The following is a 20489-nucleotide window of genomic DNA, read 5'->3' on the forward strand; positions in this document are numbered from 1 at the left end:
CACACCAAATCTTCAACAATTAGGTGAATTGTCTAAATATTTTGTAGAAGTTGATTTATGCATATAGTTTTAGAATACACATATTTTAAACATGCATATTTTAAATAAGACAAATCCTATTTATCGTTTCTGGCTTTCAGCTGTGCTGGAGTACTGTTCTCTGATTCTCTTCTCTTGTCCGTTTTATTTTTTGTCTTTAAACCTGTTCTTTTTCAGTTCTAGATCCATCAGAATTAGAAAGTTGTTCCCCTGGGCTAGGCTGTAATAGTAATTGCAGTCTATCCTCAGTCTCTCAGATTGTTCAAATTTCACATTTGAAGTGCAACAGAACTTTTGACCCATGTGTTTATAGCTCTGGCTACCCGCTTTCTCAATAGCTTCTGTGCCGGTGTATGTGAGTGATGCTTAAGCTTCTCAGGCATACTCTGGAAAATGCCAGAAGCCTGCTTTGTTTGTTGGCAACCAGTCCTGTTTGCACCATTGGGTATAGCTGCTCTCATCGTTCCTTGCCTTCCTCCTTGTTCTGTGAACTCTCTGCTCTGTGGCGGAAGGCCATGAATAGCCCCTTGCCTGTATGTTGAGAAGAGAGCAACCTCCAAGCTGAATGCAGACGGAAAAGGGCTCCCTCACTGCACAGGAAGCGTGTATTCTAGATACATACTCCACCCCACTCAAAGACATTCCAGCTTAGAGCAATGTTGGCTACAGTTTGTTCTTTAATCGTTTCTTATCCTTTGCGTGGAGGTTACATTGTGTGTGATCATAGGAAGTGCCAGCCAGTTCTGCCTGAGAGCATTAGAGGAATCTCCCAGAAGGGATGACATTTCTTAAGTGATTTTTTTTTTCAGAAAGACTCACAGCTTGTGAGCTTGAAACGTACCAACATTGCTCTTTCAAATATACATCAATTAAATATGCAGTTTGGTACTTTTCTAGCAAAAGTGATAGCATTTTATCAATTTAGCTCAGTTTCTGCCCCTCTGTGACTCTCTGGAACACGTCCGTAAGATGGTCAGCCGGAAGGAAAGAAACAGCACAGTTAACCCATATGGAAGTTTGCATCTATTATTAATGGTACTGTGATTTCATCAACGGAAGGCATGAACTACATACTTCTTGCTCTCAGTAGCAAGGAATAAGACATTGAACAGTAAATTCCTATCCATCATCAATGGAAAATATTGCCCTGTATAGTGCCTGGCAGCTGTGTGGTGATTCTCTGAACAGACACTGCCTGATCTTCTCCTAGCCACCGCTTGAATTGCCTAGCTGATAGAAGCTTGGCTTCCAGAAAGGCACTATCAAACAAAATCAATGGCCATGTTAGCCACAAGTCCTAAGTTCTGTCCAAAAGTCTAAATCCATCATTTATGCCTTATGAGCCAGTATGTCTCAAACACCTGAGTTCCAGATAATTGCAGTGGCTTGCTATAAATTGGCCTACAATTCTGTCACCCTCTGACCTCTGGTGTTGTTTTCACCTTGTCTTACCGTGTGTACTGTACCCTTCACAAATTTTCCCGTTGTTCCCCCAAATCATCTCCCCTCTCATCAGCCACTTCGTCTGAAAAGAAATAATCTAGGAAATACATGAATAGTTGCTAGAATTCGCAGAACAAAGCTACTATTTGTTGAATATGGGCTGTGTGCCAAATGCATCTACAGGTATTTTTGCCTGTGGTATCTAATTTGTTTTTATGACAGTCTATGAAATGTGCTTTGTTATTTTAATTTACAAATGACAAAAAATGGAAGGCAAAGAAGGCTTTCAAGGGATATGGGGGAAATGATGACTTCAGAATGTCGTTTGAAGGAACAGTTTGAGAGCTTGGAAACACGTGATGCTCCTTTTCTTCAGTTCCCAGAGTGTGGGACTCGAGTCCTGGTTTTGCTCTTGGCCATGCAGGAGTTTGTCCTCACTGTTTTCAGTAGCTCTTGTTCCTTTATAAACCGTTCATTTAGGAAATGTATTTTAAGTTTTTTTTTGAGACATAATCTCGCTCTGTTTCCCAGGCTGGAGGGCAGTGGCACGATCTCAGCTCACTGCAACCTCCGCCCCCTGGGTTCAAGCAATTCTTCTGCCTCAGCCTCCCAAGTAGCTACAATTACAGGCACACTCCACCACACTCGGCAAATTTTTGTATTTTTAGTAGAGAGGGGGTTTCACCATGTTGGCCAGGCTGGTCTCAAACTCCTGGCCTTATGTGATCTTCCCACCTCAGCCTCCCAGAAGTGCTGGGATAATAGGCATGAGCCAACTGCACCTGGCCATTTAATCTTTAATTTAAACAAATTTTTTAAAAGGAAATGTACTTTTAAAGGAAAACAGTGGAATTGGAGTTCTTCGTATCACTGATAGACATTGGTGAACACTTAATTTGTGCTAGAAATGAAAGCAAATCGAGGATAGAGAGGGCTTTGCTCTTTTTAGAGCTAGCCGATTTCAGTTTCAATAAATCACAATCGCTTTCATTATGGCTAAGAATTTTTGCTTTTCAGTATTTTTGAAGTGTGTTTCTGTGTGCCCTAGACAATCAAGCATTCAACCTGCAGAGGTTCGTTTATTGTCGTTATTTCATTATTCAACCAAGTGTGCTCCTCAGTTGTTTTGGGGAGGGGCATATTCTATGAAGTCATGTGAGTCAGAGATCTCGTCTTTTGTTTCTTTATGGCTCTAATTTCTGACACATAATGGACCTTCAACAGAAATTTGTTTGCTTGGGTAGTGGAAGAACAGTAGAAAGATCAGTTGTGGCCAGGCACGATGGCTGACACCTGTAATCCAAGCACTTTGGGAGGCCGAGGCAGACAGATCACCTGAGGTCAGGAGTTCAAGACCAGCCTGGCCAACGTAGGGAAACCCAGTCTCTACTAAAAATACAAAAATTAGCCAGGCTTGGTGGCACATGCCTGTAGTCCCAGCTACTCAGGAGGCTGAGGCAGGAGAATCCCTTGAACCCAGGAGGCAGAGGCGAAGTTAAAGTGAGCTGAGATCGCACCACTGCACTCCAGCCTGGGCAACAGAGCAAGACTCTCCCTCAAAAAGAAAAATAAAGGAGGAAAGATCAGTTGCTTCGGGATATTTAATTTAGCTACAAAGTGACAAATGAAACAGTACTGATACATGGTTAGTTTGGATGTAAGTTATTGATTCTGAATAATTTTTTTTTCCTTTTTTTAATTATTATTGTACTTTAAGTTTTAGGGTACATGTGCACAATGTGCAGGTTTGTTACATATGTATCCATGTGCCATGGTGGTGTGCTGCATCCATTAACTCGTCATTTAGCATTAGGTATATCTCCTAATGGTGTCCCTCCCCCCTCCCCCCACCCCACAACAGTCCCCGGAGTGTGATGTTCCCCTTCCTGTGTCCATGTGTTCTCATTGTTCAATTCCCACCTATGAGTGAGCATACGTGATGTTTGGTTTTTTGTCCTTGCAATAGTTTACTGAGAATGATGGTTTCCAGTTTCATCCGTGTCCCTGCAAAGGACATGAACTCCTCATTTTTTATGGCTGCATAGTATTCCATGGTGTATATGTGCCACATTTTCTTAATCCAGTCTATAGTTGTTGGACATTTGGGTTGGTTTCAAGTCTTTGCTATTGTGAATAGTGCCACAGTAAACATACATGTGCATGTGTCTTTATAACAGCATGATTTATAGTCCTTTGGGTATATACCCAGTAATGGGATGGCTGGGTCAAATGGTATTTCTAGTTCTAGATCCCTGAGGAATCACCACACTGACTTCCACAATGGTTGAACTAGTTTACAGTCCCACCAACAGTGTAAAAGTGTTCCTGTTTCTCCACATCCTCTCCAGCACCTGTTGTTTCCTGACTTTTTAATGATCACCATTCTAACTGGTGTGAGATGGTATCTCAATGTGGTTTGGATTTGCATTTCTCTGATGGCCAGTGATGATGAGCATTTTTTCATGTGTTTTTTTGGCTGCCTAAATGTCTTCTTTTGAGAAGTGTCTGTTCATGTCCTTTGCCCACTTTTTGATGGGATTGTTTGTTTTTTTCTTGTAAATTTGTTTGAGTTCATTGTAGATTCTGGATATTAGCCCTTTGTCAGATGAGTAGGTTGTGAAAATTTTCTCCCATTTTGTAGGTTGCCTATTCACTCTGATGGTAGTTTCTTTTGCTGTGCAGAAGCTCGTTAGTTTAATTAGATCCCATTTGTCAATTTTGGCTTTTGTTGCCATTGCTTTTGGTGTTTTAGACATGAAGTCCTTGCCCATGCTTATGTCCTGAATGCTATTGCCTAGGTTTTCTTCTAGGGTTTTTATGGTTTTAGGTCTAACATTTAAGTCTCTAATCCATCTTGAATTAATTTTTGTATAAGGTGTAAGGAAGAGATCCAGTTTCAGCTTTCTACATATGGCTAGCCAGTTTTCCCAGCACCATTTATTAAATAGGGAATCCTTTCCCCATTGCTTGTTTTTGTCAGGTTTCTCAAAGATCAGATAGTTGTAGATATGCAGCATTATTTCTGAAGGGTCTGTTCTGTTCCATTGATCTACGTCTCTGTTTTGGTACCAGTACCATGCTGTTTTGGTTACTGTAGCCTTGTAGTATAGTTTGAAGTCAGGTAGCATGATGCCTCCAGCTTTGTTCTTTTGGCTTAGGATTGACTTGGTGACGTGGGCTCTTTTTTGGTTCCATATGAACTTTAAAGTAGTTTTTTCCAATTCTGTGAAGAAAGTCATTGGTAGCTTGATGGGGATGGCATTGAATCTATAAATTACCTTGGGCAGTATGGCCATTTTCACGATATTGATTCTTCCAACCCATGAGCATGGAATGTTCTTCCATTTGTTTGTATCCTCTTTTATTTCATTGAGCAGTGGTTTGTAGTTGTCCTTGAAGAGGGCCTTCACATCCCTTATAAGTTGGATTCCTAGGTATTTTATTCTCTTTGAAGCAATTGTGAATGGGAGTTCACTCATGATTTGGCTCTCTGTCTCTTATTGCTGTACAAAAATGCTTGTGATTTTTGCACATCGATTTTGTATCCTGAGACTTTGCTGAAGTTGCTTATCAGCTTAAGGAGATTTTGGGCTGAGACAATGGGGTTTTCTAGATATACAATCATGTCATCTGCAAACAGGGACAATTTGACTTCCTCTTTTCCTAATTGAATACCCTTTATTTCCTTCTCCTGCCTGATTGCCCTGGCCAGAACTTCCAACACTATGTTGAATAGGAGTGGTGAGAGAGGGCATCCCTGTCTTGTGCCAGTTTTCAAAGGGAATGCTTCCAGTTTTTGCCCATTCAGTATGATATTGGCTGTGGGTTTGTTGTAGATAGCTCTTATTATTTTGAGATACGTCCCATCAATACCTAATTTATTGAGAGTTTTTAGCATGAAGGTTGTTGAATTTTGTCAAAGGCCTTTTCTGCATCTATTGAGATAATCATGTGGTTTTTGTCTTTGGTTCTGTTTATATGCTGGATTACATTTATTGTTTTGTGTATGTTGAACCAGCCTTGCATCCCAGGGATGAGTGCCGTCTGTCACCCCTTTCTTTGACTAGGAAAGGGAACTCCCTGACCCCTTGCGCTTCCCAAGTGAGGCAATGCCTCGCCCTGCTTCGGCTCGTGCACGGTGCGCAGCACTGACTGTCCTGCACCCACTGTTTGGCACTCCATAGTGAGATGAACCTGGTACCTCAGATGGAAATGCAGAAATCACCCGTCTTCTGCATCGCTCACACTGTGAGCTGTAGACCGGAGCTGTTCTTATTCGGCCATCTTGGCTGTGCCCCAATTTTTTAAATTATAATTATTGTTGATTTATCCAAGAATGCATAGCTATGACTAGGAGATACAATTAAGTTAAAGAAAAGTGAACTGAATATCAAAGAATATTTCCAGTAGATAAGGTTAGGACTAACTCAGGCAGAGGACTTCCAGTAGAAGGGGTGGGAGGCAATTAACACCACGCATGTCACTTAGATCTGCAGTGGGGATAGATTCTGATGTCAGCAGGATCGTGAGATCATATCTCTATTTCTGTTGATTTGCCTTCTTACATGGGTATATGTTCACAGCCTCCCACCCCTTACGGACAAGGGTTTATGTGTGTGTTAAATATTCTGATTGTAGTTGTTTGTTTGTTTTTAGAAAAAAAAATCCTCTTTTTAGAACATCTCTTGGTGGGACCATCAGAAATGTCTTCCTTAAGTGGAAAAGTCCAAACCGTTTTGGGCCTTGTAGAGCCGAGCAAACTGGGCCGCACCCTGACCCATGAACACTTGGCCATGACCTTTGACTGCTGTTACTGTCCACCTCACCCGTGCCAAGAAGCTATTTCCAAAGAACCTATCGTGATGGAGAATTTATATTGGATTCAGAAAAACGCCTATTCCCATAAAGAAAACCTTCAATTAAATCAGGAGACAGAAGCCATAAAGGAAGAATTGTTGTATTTTAAAGCTAATGGTGGAGGGGCTTTGGTGGAAAACACAACCGCTGGGATTGGCCGAGACCCGCAGACATTGAAGAGGCTTGCAGAAGAGACTGGCGTCCATATCATATCCGGAGCCGGGTTTTATGTGGATGCAACCCACTCCTCAGAGACCAGGGCCATGTCAGTGGAGCAGGTAAAAAGCCTAAGTTCTTTGACAATATTTGTTCGTAAATTCAGAACAGCCAGAACTTTGGAAATGCCCTGGGTTCAGAGGTAGCTGGGCATGCTACAGAAATTTGCTAGCTAGCAAAGACATCTGCCAGTTGGGGCCCCAGTTAGTAGCACTGTATTTCATAAAGAAAGTGCCAATTTTGCAAGCAAGCCTTGTGGTAAAGAAAAAAGAAAATAATAATAATAAGTGTCAAGGAAAGAGATCTTAGTGCACTGGTCACTGGAAAATCCAACGTGGTAATAGTTAGATTTGTGTATATCGTATCTGTCCTCAGTGTTGGCACCACAGTCTATTTGTAAACCTCACTTTTCCATCTTCAGTTATGCTACCTCAATTTTTTTTTCACCCTGGATTTTATAATAACCAGCAATGAAGATTCACTGTAGGGTGAAACTTGGCAGGCAAAGACTTGGCACATTTGTGAATATGTTTCACTCTCCTTTCACAAAACAGGAGAGGTGGAAGGAAATTCATTCCCCTGTGTTTTGTCATAATATGGTCTTAAACAAGAATGGGCAGAAGGAAGTAAATTGTTTAGGGACAAAGAGAATAAGCTGCAAAACCTTTTTTGCATATGTATGTGTTCTCTTTCTAAACACACATGTATCTATTTATACATGTTTACACATATATGTATATATTCATATGCATCTTCCATTGCCTGCATGACAGGCATAGGGTGTCAGCTCAGTCTTTGCGAAAGATCACTTACTCTCTAGAATATTTTGTATTTCAAAATTTTTTCTGCATTATTTTCCAACCAGGACTTTTTAAATATATTTATGTTATTTAAAGACTATGCTGATGATGAGGATTATATATTCTTCCAACCACTCTTAGTGGTAACTATACATATGAACCAAAAAGTGTAATAGTAGTATAGTGTGCTGTGAATTTTCTATGCTGTCTGTGATAAAAGACTGAATAAATAGGAGAGAATTAAAGCATTTCTTGATGCCTTGTGTGGTGATGCAAGCCTGTAGTCCTAGCTACTTGGGAGCCTGAGATGGGAGGATCACTTGATCTCAGGAGTTCAAGTCCAGCCTGAGTAACATGGTGAGACCTCTGCTTCTTTAAAAAAAAAAACAAAGAAGAAAGAAAAAGAATGACTTGATACACGGGACATAGTTTCAATTCATTGGCGGTCTTTCTATATTCTAGATGCTGCTCCCCAGGTTAAGTTATAGATTTTTCTTGCTTCACTCTGAAGGTACTCTCATTAAGTCACTTTGTCCCCCTCCAGCTTCCTAAAGCTATAAATTTCTTGTTAAATAATCACAGTGTGATATTATCTAATCTTGGATTTAGTGCAACTTGTTGATTTGTCATTTGGCCAACAGAATGCCTTTTTCCTTGGCTAGTACTAATTGATAAATATTGAATACATTTTTAAAAGAATGAATGACTAAATAAATAAATTCATTCACATACTGTGGTGGATCTATTTTGATAAATTTCACAACCTATAAAATATGTTCCTTCTCACTCTTCCTTAGCTTACCGATGTCCTTATGAATGAAATTCTCCATGGAGCTGATGGAACCAGTATCAAGTGTGGCGTTATTGGAGAAATTGGTTGCTCCTGGCCTTTGACTGAGAGTGAAAGAAAGGTTCTCCAGGCCACAGCTCATGCCCAGGCTCAGCTTGGTTGTCCTGTTATTATCCATCCTGGACGGAGCTCCAGGGCACCATTTCAGATTATCCGAATATTGCAAGAAGCAGGTGCAGACATCTCCAAAACAGTCATGTCGCACCTGGATAGGTAAGCAGGCTATCTTACAAATGGATGCAAACCGCCATATAATTAATGCATGATCAAATTAAGAATCTACAGTAATCAGTCAATGCGATACTAATCACGTAGAGAAAACCACTAACAATATGGAAGGTAGTATTTATAAAGTTTCACAACTGACATTAGTAAAAGTCAATGCTGCCATTTTTGTGTCCCTCCTCTGTGTCAGATAGTATCCTAGGTATTTTGCATAAGGTATTTTGCATAAGTCATTTCCTTTAATTTACTCAATCCTTTATAACTCATAATAGGTGTCACTGTCTCCTTCATTTCTTTGTCTCATGGGATGCTATCAAAGTAGCTGCCAATTCCACTTGCTCAATGTTTACCAGTAGTTGGAGTAATAAAGTTATCACACATATAAAGGGAGGGAACGTCACTGGTTTCACCCAGAGAAGAAAACCGCAAATATAAATGTTCACATTTGTGTCACTTGTGATATGAATCATCTGAATTTTGGAAAATGCAATTATAAAAAATAATAAGTATAGCATGTGTTGGTTAGTATCATGCATTAGTTTCCTATTGCTGCTGTAACAAGTTATCACAAACTGGGTGCCCCTAAACAACAGAAATTTCGTCTCTCAAAGTTCTGGAAGCCAGAAGTCTGAAATGAAACATCGTCAGGGCCCTGCTTCCTCCAAAGGCTGCAGGGAGAATCTTTCCTTGCTTCTTCCATAGCCTCGGATCGAGCTGTTTCACGGTTTGTGGCTGCATAACTACAGTTTTTGCCTCCGTCTTTGCATAGCCTTTTCCTCACTGTCTGTGTCTTCTCCTCTGTTTGTTACAACAACAGTTACCATTGGATTTATGGCCTGTCCAGATAATCCAGAATAATCTCATCTCAGATCATTTACTTAATTATACCTGCAAAGAACTTTTCCCCCAAATAATGTCACTTTCAGAGGTTCCAAGAGTTAGAATATGGTCCTATCTTGTTGGGGTTCACCATTTAATCCCTACGTATTATTTTAGATGCATAGGGGACAGTAAAATAAATGACGAAATGGAGAAATGTCAGCTGCTGTTAATTTTATGAACGCGTCTAACAGTGTTGCTAAGGCTACTCATTAGCCTTAAATTGAATTTATTACAGAATTAATACAGCACCAGTGAGACTAATAATATAGTTACTTCTGTCTTGCCTATTGGAGTAAAGCCATATTAACATATTGATAAATCCTGATTATCAGACCAGACACATTGCTATTTAATAAACTAACAGTCCTGCAAAATGTATGGATAAAATGCCTGTCCTTCTGAGGCTGCAGTGAACCATGATCACACCACTACACTCCAGCCTAGGCAACAGAGCAAGACCCTGTCTCAAGAAAAAAAAAATTCTTCTACTTAATAAAAAATATTGTAAAATCATGTGCAGGAAATATAAACAAGTTGTAGTTATAGCAGAACAGAGAAGTCAGTATTAATGGGGAAACTGAGGCACAATAGGGTAAAGGTGGTTCTCCTGGCAACCGGGTTGGTATCAAGATCCATACTTGGGTATCTTCAGGAATCTTCTGGTTGCGCTGATAAAATAGAGGCGTGCTTCTATATACTGGTCGCAGAGGTACTGCATCAGAATGTGAAAACTAGACTCTTTGGACCCAGTGAGAACTTTCAATTCTGACTCTCATTGGTGTAAGACCTTGGACAGCTTAATTTGAATTTAAAACAATGTATTTTATAATGTTGCCTTGTATGATATGGGATATATGTAGCAAATTTATTAAGTAAGGATGATACTTTTTAAACACTGTGATATATGTCATACCTTCAAAAATGTATTACACTAATACTTTTAAATTTTATAAAATTTTTTTAGATTCTTAAAAGCATTGTGTTCTGCAGTTATTACACAGTATAAGTGTTCTGTATGTCTATTAGAACATAATTGTTTATCACGTTCAAGTATTCTGCATTTCTACTAATTTATATATATAGAGAGAGAGAAAGAGAGAGAGAGAGAGACTCTCTCTGTTGCCCAGGCTGGAGTGCAGTGGCATGATTTTGGCTCACTGCAGCCTCAACTTCCCAAGTTCAGGTGGTCCTCCCACCTCAGCCTCCCAAGAAGCTGGGACTACAGGCATATGCCTCCACACCTGGCTAATTTTTATATTTTTTGTAGAGATGGGTTCTTGCCCTGTTGCCCAGGCTGGTCTCAAACTCCTGAGCTCAAGCAAGTTACTCACCTTGGCCTCCCAAACTTCTGGGACTATAGGCATAAGCCATTGTACCTGGTCATAAATTTCTTTTAACTGCGTGCTTGGCATTCCTTGGGACTCCTGAATGTAAGGATGTATCTTTCGTTGTTTCTGAAAAGCCTCAGCCATTATCTCTTTAAATATTGTTTCACTCACATGTTGTTTATCATCTGTATCACAAACTCCAATTTGATATATGTAGGACTTTCTTACCTATGCTCTGTATTTCTTAACATCTCTTTCGTATTTCCATCCACTTGCATCACTGAGCTATAATTTCTTCCGTTCGATCTTCCTATTTACTACTTCTCTTTCCAGTAGAATCAATCTGTCGCTTAGCCAATCTATTTGGTTTATAATATTGAGAACTATATAGTTTTTCTGTTACCTGTTAAGTTCTAGTTGGTTACTTTTCAAATCTGCTTGTTTAATTTTGATAATTTATTTTCCTTTCAACATGGGTTCAATTCAACCTTTAAAAAAATATTAAACATACAATGTATAACTTGTAATTGATAAATCTAATTTCTACTGCCTTTTTTTTACTCTGATATCATTTACTAGTTCTTCTGGCTGTCATTTATATGAGGTTATTTCCTTATAATTTAGAGTAAAACTTTTTGTTGTGAGATCAGTCTTCTTGGAAATTATTATGAGCGTTAGGTTGGTTTCCCCTTACCCCTGTTTTGTTTTGGTTATTTTTTATTTCTGGTGGGCAGTTGTGGCACTACCTACGTGGGACAATTTATACTAAATTTTTTAATTGTGGTAAAATGTGCATAACATAAAATTTATCTTTTAAACATTTTGAAATGTACAGTTCAGTAATGTTGAGTGTATTCACTCCCCAAGGCCTGTGACAAATGCTATTCTACTTTCTGTCTCTATGAATTTGACTGCTCTAGGTACCTCATTTAGATGGAATCACATAAAGATTTTTGTGACTGTTTAAACTAAATTTTAGACTTGAGAGACTTAGACCAACACAGGTGCTATGAGTTCTGACCCCTCAGCTTAGCAAGTGCAGGAATGGGGCTATGGATTCTCAAGGGAGACTTTTTCTTAACTTACCTTCCTTTCACTGGAAGACAAGACTGAGAAAGATATATGCAGATACCACTCGACTTAAGATGGGTTATGTTCCAGTAAACCCATTGTAAGTCAAAAATATTGTAAGCTGAAAGTGCATTTAATATACCTAACCTACCGAACACCACAGCTTAACGTAGTCTACCTTAAACATGCTCAGAACACCTACATTAGCCTGTACTTCTGCAGAATCATCTAACGCAAAGCCTATTTTATAATACGGTGTTGAACAGCTCATGTAATTTATTGAATACTGTACTGAAAGTGGAAAACAGAATGTTTCTCTGGGTACTTGAAGTACGGTTTCTAGTGAATGTGTATTGCATACACGCCATTGTAAAGTCCAAAAAGCATTAAGGCAAACTAGCCAGGGACCATCTGTAATCTCCAAAAACTGTTTGTGGGCCAAATTTTTACCTACTTCATCCTCAAGGGTTTTGACTTCCATATAAAGGGAGTAGCCCTTTATATGTCTCCAGTCTGATCTCCTACTCAGTTCAAGCCCAAGCTCTCTCTTACTTGGCTCATTAATACCTTTTAGGCAAATGCTAGCTCTAGGTCTCAACTTATTCCTCATTTTCTCAGCTCTCTTGTTGTCTCTGTCCCCCGAGCAAGTAAGTGTTACTTTCCCACCAGCTAAACCAAGCATTTCAAAATAGGGTGTTTTTTTTCCCTCTCTTCAATATAATGCAGTATTTTACATGCATTCTGCTGGAAAGGTTTTCTGTGAACATCTAGTCTGCCATACTGCTTGAAACTGGCTCAAGATGATTCGTAAAGAAGAATCTTTCTATCTCCATCTATTTACAGTTAGACATGTATGTAAGTTAGAAAATTATGCTTGGCACAAGTGGAAAACAAGCTTTCATTGGAAAATGTGAAATAAACCTTTACTTCTACCACAGTAGTACCTCCCTGCTCATAAAATCAAACAATATATAAATTGCAAATGTTTTCTTTATTGCCTAGTGATATACATATATGTATACACTACACCTATATATACACATATGTATATATTTATGTATATACACATATGTATATATTTATGTATATACACACACATATGTATTTTTTTTCTGTTAAACAATAAAGATACATTACCAGATTTCCATGTGGCTGCAGTTTCAATATATCTCTCTAGAATGGCTCAGAACAGAATGGAAAGGTTGACCTGACATCAGATGAACTCAGAACATTCTAGAGAATTCTGAGACCATCGCTAGAGCAGCCATCCATTCTGTACCTATCTGATGGATTATGCAGGGTTCCAGTGCATGAAAAAGACATACCTGAAAGTATGAGCATTTCAGTAGGGAGGCAGCTAGGGAACATGGCTTTAGAAAAAGCAGTGCATTCGGAAAAGCATACCGAATAAAGTAACAGAAAAAAATAATCAGGGAGGCAGATGCAGGCATTGTTAGCTCTTTGAAGTGGCTGTTCCCAGCAAGACAGTGGCCATGCTGAAGTTTGACTGGGTCAGCCTCTCACAGACTCTCTGAGGTCTGCAGGGCTGTGCATACAATCTGAGCCATACTGAAAGGCCAAGGACTTCAGCTTTCTGTAATGGGGACAAATCACAAAGGGCATGTATTTCATGCAACGAAATGCACAGAAGCCTCACAAAACAGACCTGCATCCCCAAAACAACGCCTCCAAAAAATAAAAACCAAAACAAAATGGCAAATCATTTCATTTCCCCCACCATGCCTTTTCAGACATTAAAAACCAAAAAAAAGGCTCTGAAGCTACCCTGTGATTGGAAGATAATCAGGCGGTGGCTCTGCTTCATAGCCGCCTCTAGAATGCTGGGACTCTCCAATTGGACTGACCCTCAGTCTTACCTACCCATGATCAGTTTATTTTTCCCCTTTAAAGTGGTATTTCCATCATTTGAGTATAGAAAAATAAAATATTATAGTATGCCCCCAATCACATTGAAGCAGGTAAATATTTTTGAAGATATACAATCTTCATTAGGATTCATGAATTTGTGTGGGTGCACATACACACACATAAACACATTGCGACAACAACAACAAATTGCTACATGGCTATCCAAAAGGGGCATTTGGGACCCTGAGAGGGAAGAGTTAATGAATGGCCATCACCTTAGGAGACCTCTGAGCTACATTGTTGTCATGTGACCATTGGTGACCTGCTTAAGGTCATTTACTAAGAGATAACAGCTTGACAAGATAAATCTGCTTCAGTGTCTAGGCCGTCCCGTAACCATCTGCTCCCTTTAAGAAACATGGGCCTGTTGGCTGCTGTGAATTTAACCCTAGGGAACATTGCAGGGGGCTGCCCTTGATGGTTACAGCCACCCAAAGTCAACATTTATTGGAAAAGAGCACCTGGCACTTAAGTGTTACTGCTTGGTCTTAATCTATGAAGGCTTTCTGCCTTTCAATCACTTACTATAATTTTACTACCTGTTAAAACTCTACCCACGTGTCCAGGTGACATGTAATGATAGCACTGCCTTGGCCTCCGATCTAATACAGGCTAGATGCGGTTGAAAAAAAAAACACCCCACATATATCCTTTTTGCCATTCATCTTCAAGATTTTATCCTTAATGGACTATCAGAGTAGCTGTAGGTATTTTTATGATGACAAAATTATTTACCAATGAAAGCTGAGTAAAACAGCATGGCTGGCAGGTATTTGGGTAGCAACTACTTACTGATTAAATTTTTGAGCCCCCTGGAGGGGCAACAGACAGGTGCTGTGTGCCTGAATCTTTTTTCTACTTGATTATCTATTCAACAAGCCAAAGGGCTTTGATAGAAATTCAGGGCCTAGGGTTTGATTAAGGGCACAATGATAATTAAGTGAAGGAAAATAGCGCATCACTGTCTTTGAAAATTCCTAGCTGAGGAAGGTAGAGGAGTTGACCTAAGGGTTTCTGAAAGACAACAAGAGGGAAACATTTAGGGAACTGGCCAACAGCGCATTTTATTCCCTTTGCCTCTGATCATTCGTGCCAAATTGGCCAAACTCTTGGAAAGCTATAATTTTGATATTTTTTTCATGCTCTTAATTAGATGAAATAAGAGAGTGGAATATCACATCATTCATTCATTCCACAAATACTTGCATGTCTAATTACCATATACCAGACGCTGGGCTGTAGCCTGAAGAACAACCCACTCTCTGCCTTCAAAGTCATTATTTAATTATAATTGCGGTGATTTTTAACCTTAAGGTTTTCTGTGAAAAGCCACAAAAAATAATTACGTGGTTTCCTTGGAACTTACATTTAATCCCTGTGAATATTCGTGAATTAATGGGAAGTCATTCAAAAACAATTCCAAGCAAATGTTTGACAAACTGAAATTGAGCAAAACATATTGATATAGTTAAGTAATACAGTGGTGTTTAAGAACAATTGGAATGCTATGTGCATGTATTTTTAACATCTAGAATCCTATGAATATGGCACTGAGTTTCTTTTATTCTTAAAAACAAATTTTTTTTTAATTTTTAAGAATAAAAGAGATGGGGACTTGCTATGTTTCCCAAGTTAATTTTGAACTCCTGCCTCAAGTGATCCTCCTGCCTCGGCCTCCCAAAATGCTGGGGTTACAGGCGTGAGCCACTGAGCCAGCCAGAAAAATTATTTTTAACTCTAAAGTGTTATGCAAATTTTCCCCACCTCTGTCCTAATTATTGCTTACTATGTATTTTCCCTCAACATGTATAACCTATGGAAGGAAGAAAGGGAAAGGGGGAGGGAGAGAGGCAGAAAGGAAGGGAAGGGAGGGAGAAAGAAAGGAGAGAAAGAAAGAAGGAAAAGGGATGAGAAAGAAATCCAGGCAAATATTTGACAAAATAAAATGCACCAAAATTCTTTATATTCATAAATAGTGCCAAATAAAATGCAATAAAGTTATGGTGATAATTAATAATTAATTGTGGAGTATCCCAAATTATACTATTTTGGGCAGACTTGCCTTCCTGGTGAAAGGGAAACGCTGGCCACGTGCTCTATCCAGTACATTCTACCCACCAAAGCCTTCCACGAGTACTTTTTTTTCTAAAGCAATTTTTCATGACTCTGACACCATTCCCATGAAATGTGACATTTTAACAAATAGGATTGCCACGTCTATGAGATTTATCTTCACTCTCCTCAATACCGTCATTCCCTGAACCGTGTATTGCCTTACATGAAAAACGCAACCTCTTTTGTGCTATCTGGTAGCTGAAGAGTTCATATGGTAAAAAGCTCTTCCTGGGATGTATAAACTGTGAAATGCATTCTAAAATAAAGTTTTAATTACACTTTGTAATTTGGAGCCAACTTCTGGGTTTAGTCTAATTTAAACAAGGGTTTTTCTCTCTTGCAGCCATCTGTTCCTTTTGCTTAAACCTACACTTAAGTCATAATATTGAAAGAGTGACGTCATTCCTTCCTATGATGTCATTAAACATTTCTTTAACGACCCAAGCAGTCAGAGAACTGAATAAAGTGGTGGGGGAGATGCTTGTTAAAATACAGATAATAGCAAACTGAATTTTTTTTTATTTTTCATTCCCAATTATTCTCCAATATCAAAAATATTATTCAATAAAAGTCATGCCTTCATGCAAAAAGAATCCCATAAAAAATAAATCTTTAAAATACCTACGTATTTGGGCATAAACTAGTATATTAATGCAAACGTACCACTCTCATTTATGGCTTGAGTCTGGATCAAAGTAAAATTCTTGGCAAATTGTTAGTGGAAGTAGCAAATTATGTATTTTTAATCATAGGCAATGTTTAGATCACACATTAAAAACTTACATCATCTCTATTTACTTTCTATTTTTGACATTTAAATTTATTTTTAATTAATTGAGATCAGTTAAATTCCATCAATTAAGAATTTCTCAGATCTCATAGTTGCAGTGGAGCTGTCATTAGCAGTGTAAGAATATACATGAATAATGTTTTAAAATTATGTTAATATCAAATCAGAGTATAGTAAATTAGGTTATAATCACTCGATTATAGTAGTTTGCTTTTTTAAAATATTGCATTATAAACATTTTAAAATTAATTTTAGGTTATTAAGTGTATAAGTCTAGCTGAGTTTAGTAATTATTTTAAGTAGTTTTGAAAAACTTTAAAAAATTAAGAATTCCATATAGTTTTACAAATATTCATTGGTTCTAAATTGATAAACTCAAGGGGGAGGAGGACAAAGATTTTTTGGAATTACTTTTTTTTTTTTTTTCGAGACAGTGTCTTGCTCTGTTATCCAAGCTGGAGTGCAGTGGCGCGATCTCAGCTCACTGCAACCTCCACCTCCCAGGTTCAAGTGATTCTTGTGCCTCAGGCTCCTAAGTAGCTGAGATTAGAAGAGTGCACTATCACGATAGCTCAGCCAATTTTGTATTTTTAGTAGAGACGAGGTTTTGCCACGTTGGCCAGGCTGGTCTCAAACTCTCCACCTCAAGTGATCCACCCACCTCAGCCTCCCAAAGTGCTGGGATTATAGGCGTGAGCCACCGCGCCCAGCCTGGAATTACTTTTTTGGTAAACAATTTTTAATGATCAGTCGCTGAAATTCAACAATTTTTTCAATAAATCAGTTGTATATATAAGCATTCTGTTGCTATTTTATTTGTATGCCAATTTTTAAAACATACTTGATCAAGTCTGTAAGTTTTATCAGGGAATGCAATTTATGATAAATTCCGATGTCAGGGCCTGAGCTAACTCCATGAGCCACATAGAGCTGCCCTCACAGACCCACCACTTGCCCAAGGACTTCACAGAGTCAAATGGCTGATGAGTTACAATTAAATCAAAGCTCAGCACAATGGAAAGGGCACTAGATTAGGAGTTGGAATACCTGCGTTGTTGATCACTTTAAAGAAGACCCATGTTTTCATTTCTTTATTTGTGCAGTGACATTAATATGTGACATAATTATTTCACCAGTCTATTGTGAGTTTCACAACCTGCTCCTTGTTCTTGTTATTTAATGGTGCCAACATCTAATCAGTTGCCCAAGCAAGACAGGCTTGTGATTCTCCTCCTGCATGGCTGTCCCTGTGGTGCCAATCCCTCATCCTTCACTCTTGCTGCTGTGCTCCGTAATCTGGCTAATAGCAGCGCTATTTACCCAGCTGTTAGCCTAAAGACCTCCAAATACAAGCTCTCCTATCCACTCTGGTGTTCTCTGAATTCAGCCCCTCATTTATCATTTGAATTATTATAAGTCTCCAAACACAAATCCCTCCCTTAGTTTTGGTCCCAGATCTAGCCTCCACAGTCCACTAGATCTTTCCAAAGTCAAATCTAATTATATCCCTGATCCTGACTTAAAACCCTCCAATGGGTCACCTTTGTCTCAGGCACAAAATCCGAAGGTCTAAGTCTTCTGGTTCCCTCGCCTCCCTCCACCTTATCTCTCGTTATTTCCAGTATGCTCACAGTCTCTGAGCCAAAGCCACATTGACCATGTCTTTGAGTGCCCTGTATTGGTTGTCCTTATATGCATCTCACACATGCTATTCTCTCTGCTATGAATGTTCTATTTCCCCTTATCTATTTAGCAGAATCTTTCTTCAAAATGCAATTCACCAGGGGTTTTCTCCTCTATGAAGCTTTTCCAGAACCAGCCAACCACTGTTTGTTATCTCCTTCTCTTTGCCAAACTAGTTCCTAGCAGCACTCCTACCATGACACTTGGTAAATTCTGTACAACAAGTATTTGTTTCCATGTCTCTTTTCTGTAGTAGATACTGAACTTCTTCCAAGATGGGACTGGTGTTATTTGTGTTTGCTTTCCCAGCTCATGGCTGATTGCAAGTAGGTGATCAACAATTTCTTGTTAAATGGATGGGTGGATAGATGGATGGATGATTCCCCTCTCTTCTCCCCTTTCTCTGATAAATTACACCCTTATATTCAGAAACAGCAAGCTCCCTTTTTGCCTCTCAGCAGGTGATTCTCTGGATTTTTTTTTTTTTTTTTTGAGATGAAATCTCACACTGTCACCCAGGCTGGAGTGCAGTAGCACGATGGCTCACTGCAGCCTTTGCCTCCTGGGTTCCAGCAATTCTCCTACCTCAGCTTCCCAAGTAGCTGGGATTACAGGCGCCTGCCACCACGCCCGGCTAATTTTTGTATTTTTAGTAGAGACAAGGTCTCACCATGTTGGCCAGGCTGGTCTCAAACTCCTAACCTCCGGTAATCCCCTCGACTTAGCCTCCCAAAGTGCTGGGATTACGGGCATGAGCCATATGCCCAGCCTCTCTGGATCGTTCATCTTGAACCCTATCAACGTTTGTCTAAATAGTGTCCTTTAAAACTCAACTCAAATGAATCAAAGTGAATCAAGTGAAAAAAATTAAGTGCTTCATTCTTCTTTTGTAATACTTTGTATTTATTTGTACTTAAATGTTTTTAGCACATTTAACTATAATTATTAGCTTAAATATCTTCCTTTTGCAGACTTTAATTTCCTTGAGACAGCATCTTAAATTTCTTATTCGTGTCTATATTCCTAACACAGAGAATAGCACAAGACAGCTGATAGTAGATGTTCACTGAATTAATTTATGAAGGTGTGTTTCAATGTGTGAAATGAAATAATGTACCTGAGAGTTATTTGAAACTGTAAAGCCCAAGACAAATGGTAGGTGCTTTCGTTATCTTGATCCTACCCACGGATCAAATTCTTTCCTTTGCTCCTTAGTTCTTTCTACCTAGGGAGCCCACAGACCCTTGTCTAAATTATCACTTCATGCAGACTTCCTTTCTCCCACACAGAGTGCATTTTGACATTAAACTAAACCCCTCAGCATATGGATTAGATCTAGAATATAAAAGGGGGTTGAAAATAGAATCACCTGTCTTGCATTATAGTACCAGCCTTAAGAAACTAGGTAAATGATAACTATATTCTGACAATAAAGAGCCAAATCACTTTGGACACCTTTTTTTTTTTTTTTAGCTGATGGCAATATATTTTCCCTAAATTTATGCCTGTTTTTTATACACAGAAAAGTTACTTACGAGTTGAGCAAAAGTATAAAATATGCAGCAGAAAAAATGATACCATATGAATGACATGAACAATACTTGATGCAAAAATCTGATCTTCCTTCTGGGAAATCCCAGGATATTTTGTAAATGACATTGCAATCATTTCATCCACCTTGAAGATGGGACTTTTCTTCAGTGTGAAATGCAGTAGCTCTTCTGTGTGTCACAATCACTTCACTGACTCTTCAGGGGAAGAAGAGAAAAACACCCACCTTAAAAGCTGGGAAAGATTGGAGTAAGAAAGAATAGAATTATTCATGGATGGCCGGGCACAGTGTCTCACACCTGTAATCCCAGCACTTTGGGAGGCTGAGGCAGGCAGATCAGCTGGTGGATCAGCTGAGGTCAGGAGTTTGAGACCAGCCTGGCCAACATGGCGAAACCCCGTCTCTACTAAAAATACAAAATTAGCCAGGTGTGGTGGTGGGCACTTGTAATCCCAGCTACTTGGGAGGCTGAGGCAGGAGAATCGCTTGAACCCAGGAGATGGAAGCTCCAGTGAGCCAAGATCGTGCCACTGCACTCCAGCCTGTGTGACAGAGCGAGACTCTGTCTCAAAAAAATAAAATAAAAAACAACTCTCAAGAAGTATTCATGGATATAGAATGCAGAATGAGGAAAATTGGCTGAGGTTAGCACCTCCACTCTTCTAAGATGTGCTATGAGATCATTGGTGACTGGGAGGGACAGGACCTC

At 39.2% G+C, this 20489-nt stretch overlaps 1 protein-coding gene across 11 annotated transcripts in view; it reads left to right on the forward strand.

The window, feature by feature from the left end:
- PTER (phosphotriesterase related) overlaps nt 1-20489 on the forward strand; it is an 80916-nt gene that overhangs the window by 44539 nt on the left and 15888 nt on the right. For all 11 annotated transcript variants that reach the window (XM_063610176.1, XM_063610178.1, XM_063610177.1 and 8 more), the window contains 2 exons: nt 6139-6617; nt 8153-8418. In XM_063610176.1, the coding sequence (XP_063466246.1) occupies nt 6186-6617; nt 8153-8418 (698 nt within the window). In that variant the 5' untranslated portion in view covers nt 6139-6185. The remainder of the gene's footprint in view (nt 1-6138; nt 6618-8152; nt 8419-20489) is intronic.

The sequence above is a fragment of the Symphalangus syndactylus genome, chromosome 10 (assembly GCF_028878055.3).
Source record: "Symphalangus syndactylus isolate Jambi chromosome 10, NHGRI_mSymSyn1-v2.1_pri, whole genome shotgun sequence".
NCBI lineage: Eukaryota > Metazoa > Chordata > Mammalia > Primates > Hylobatidae > Symphalangus > Symphalangus syndactylus.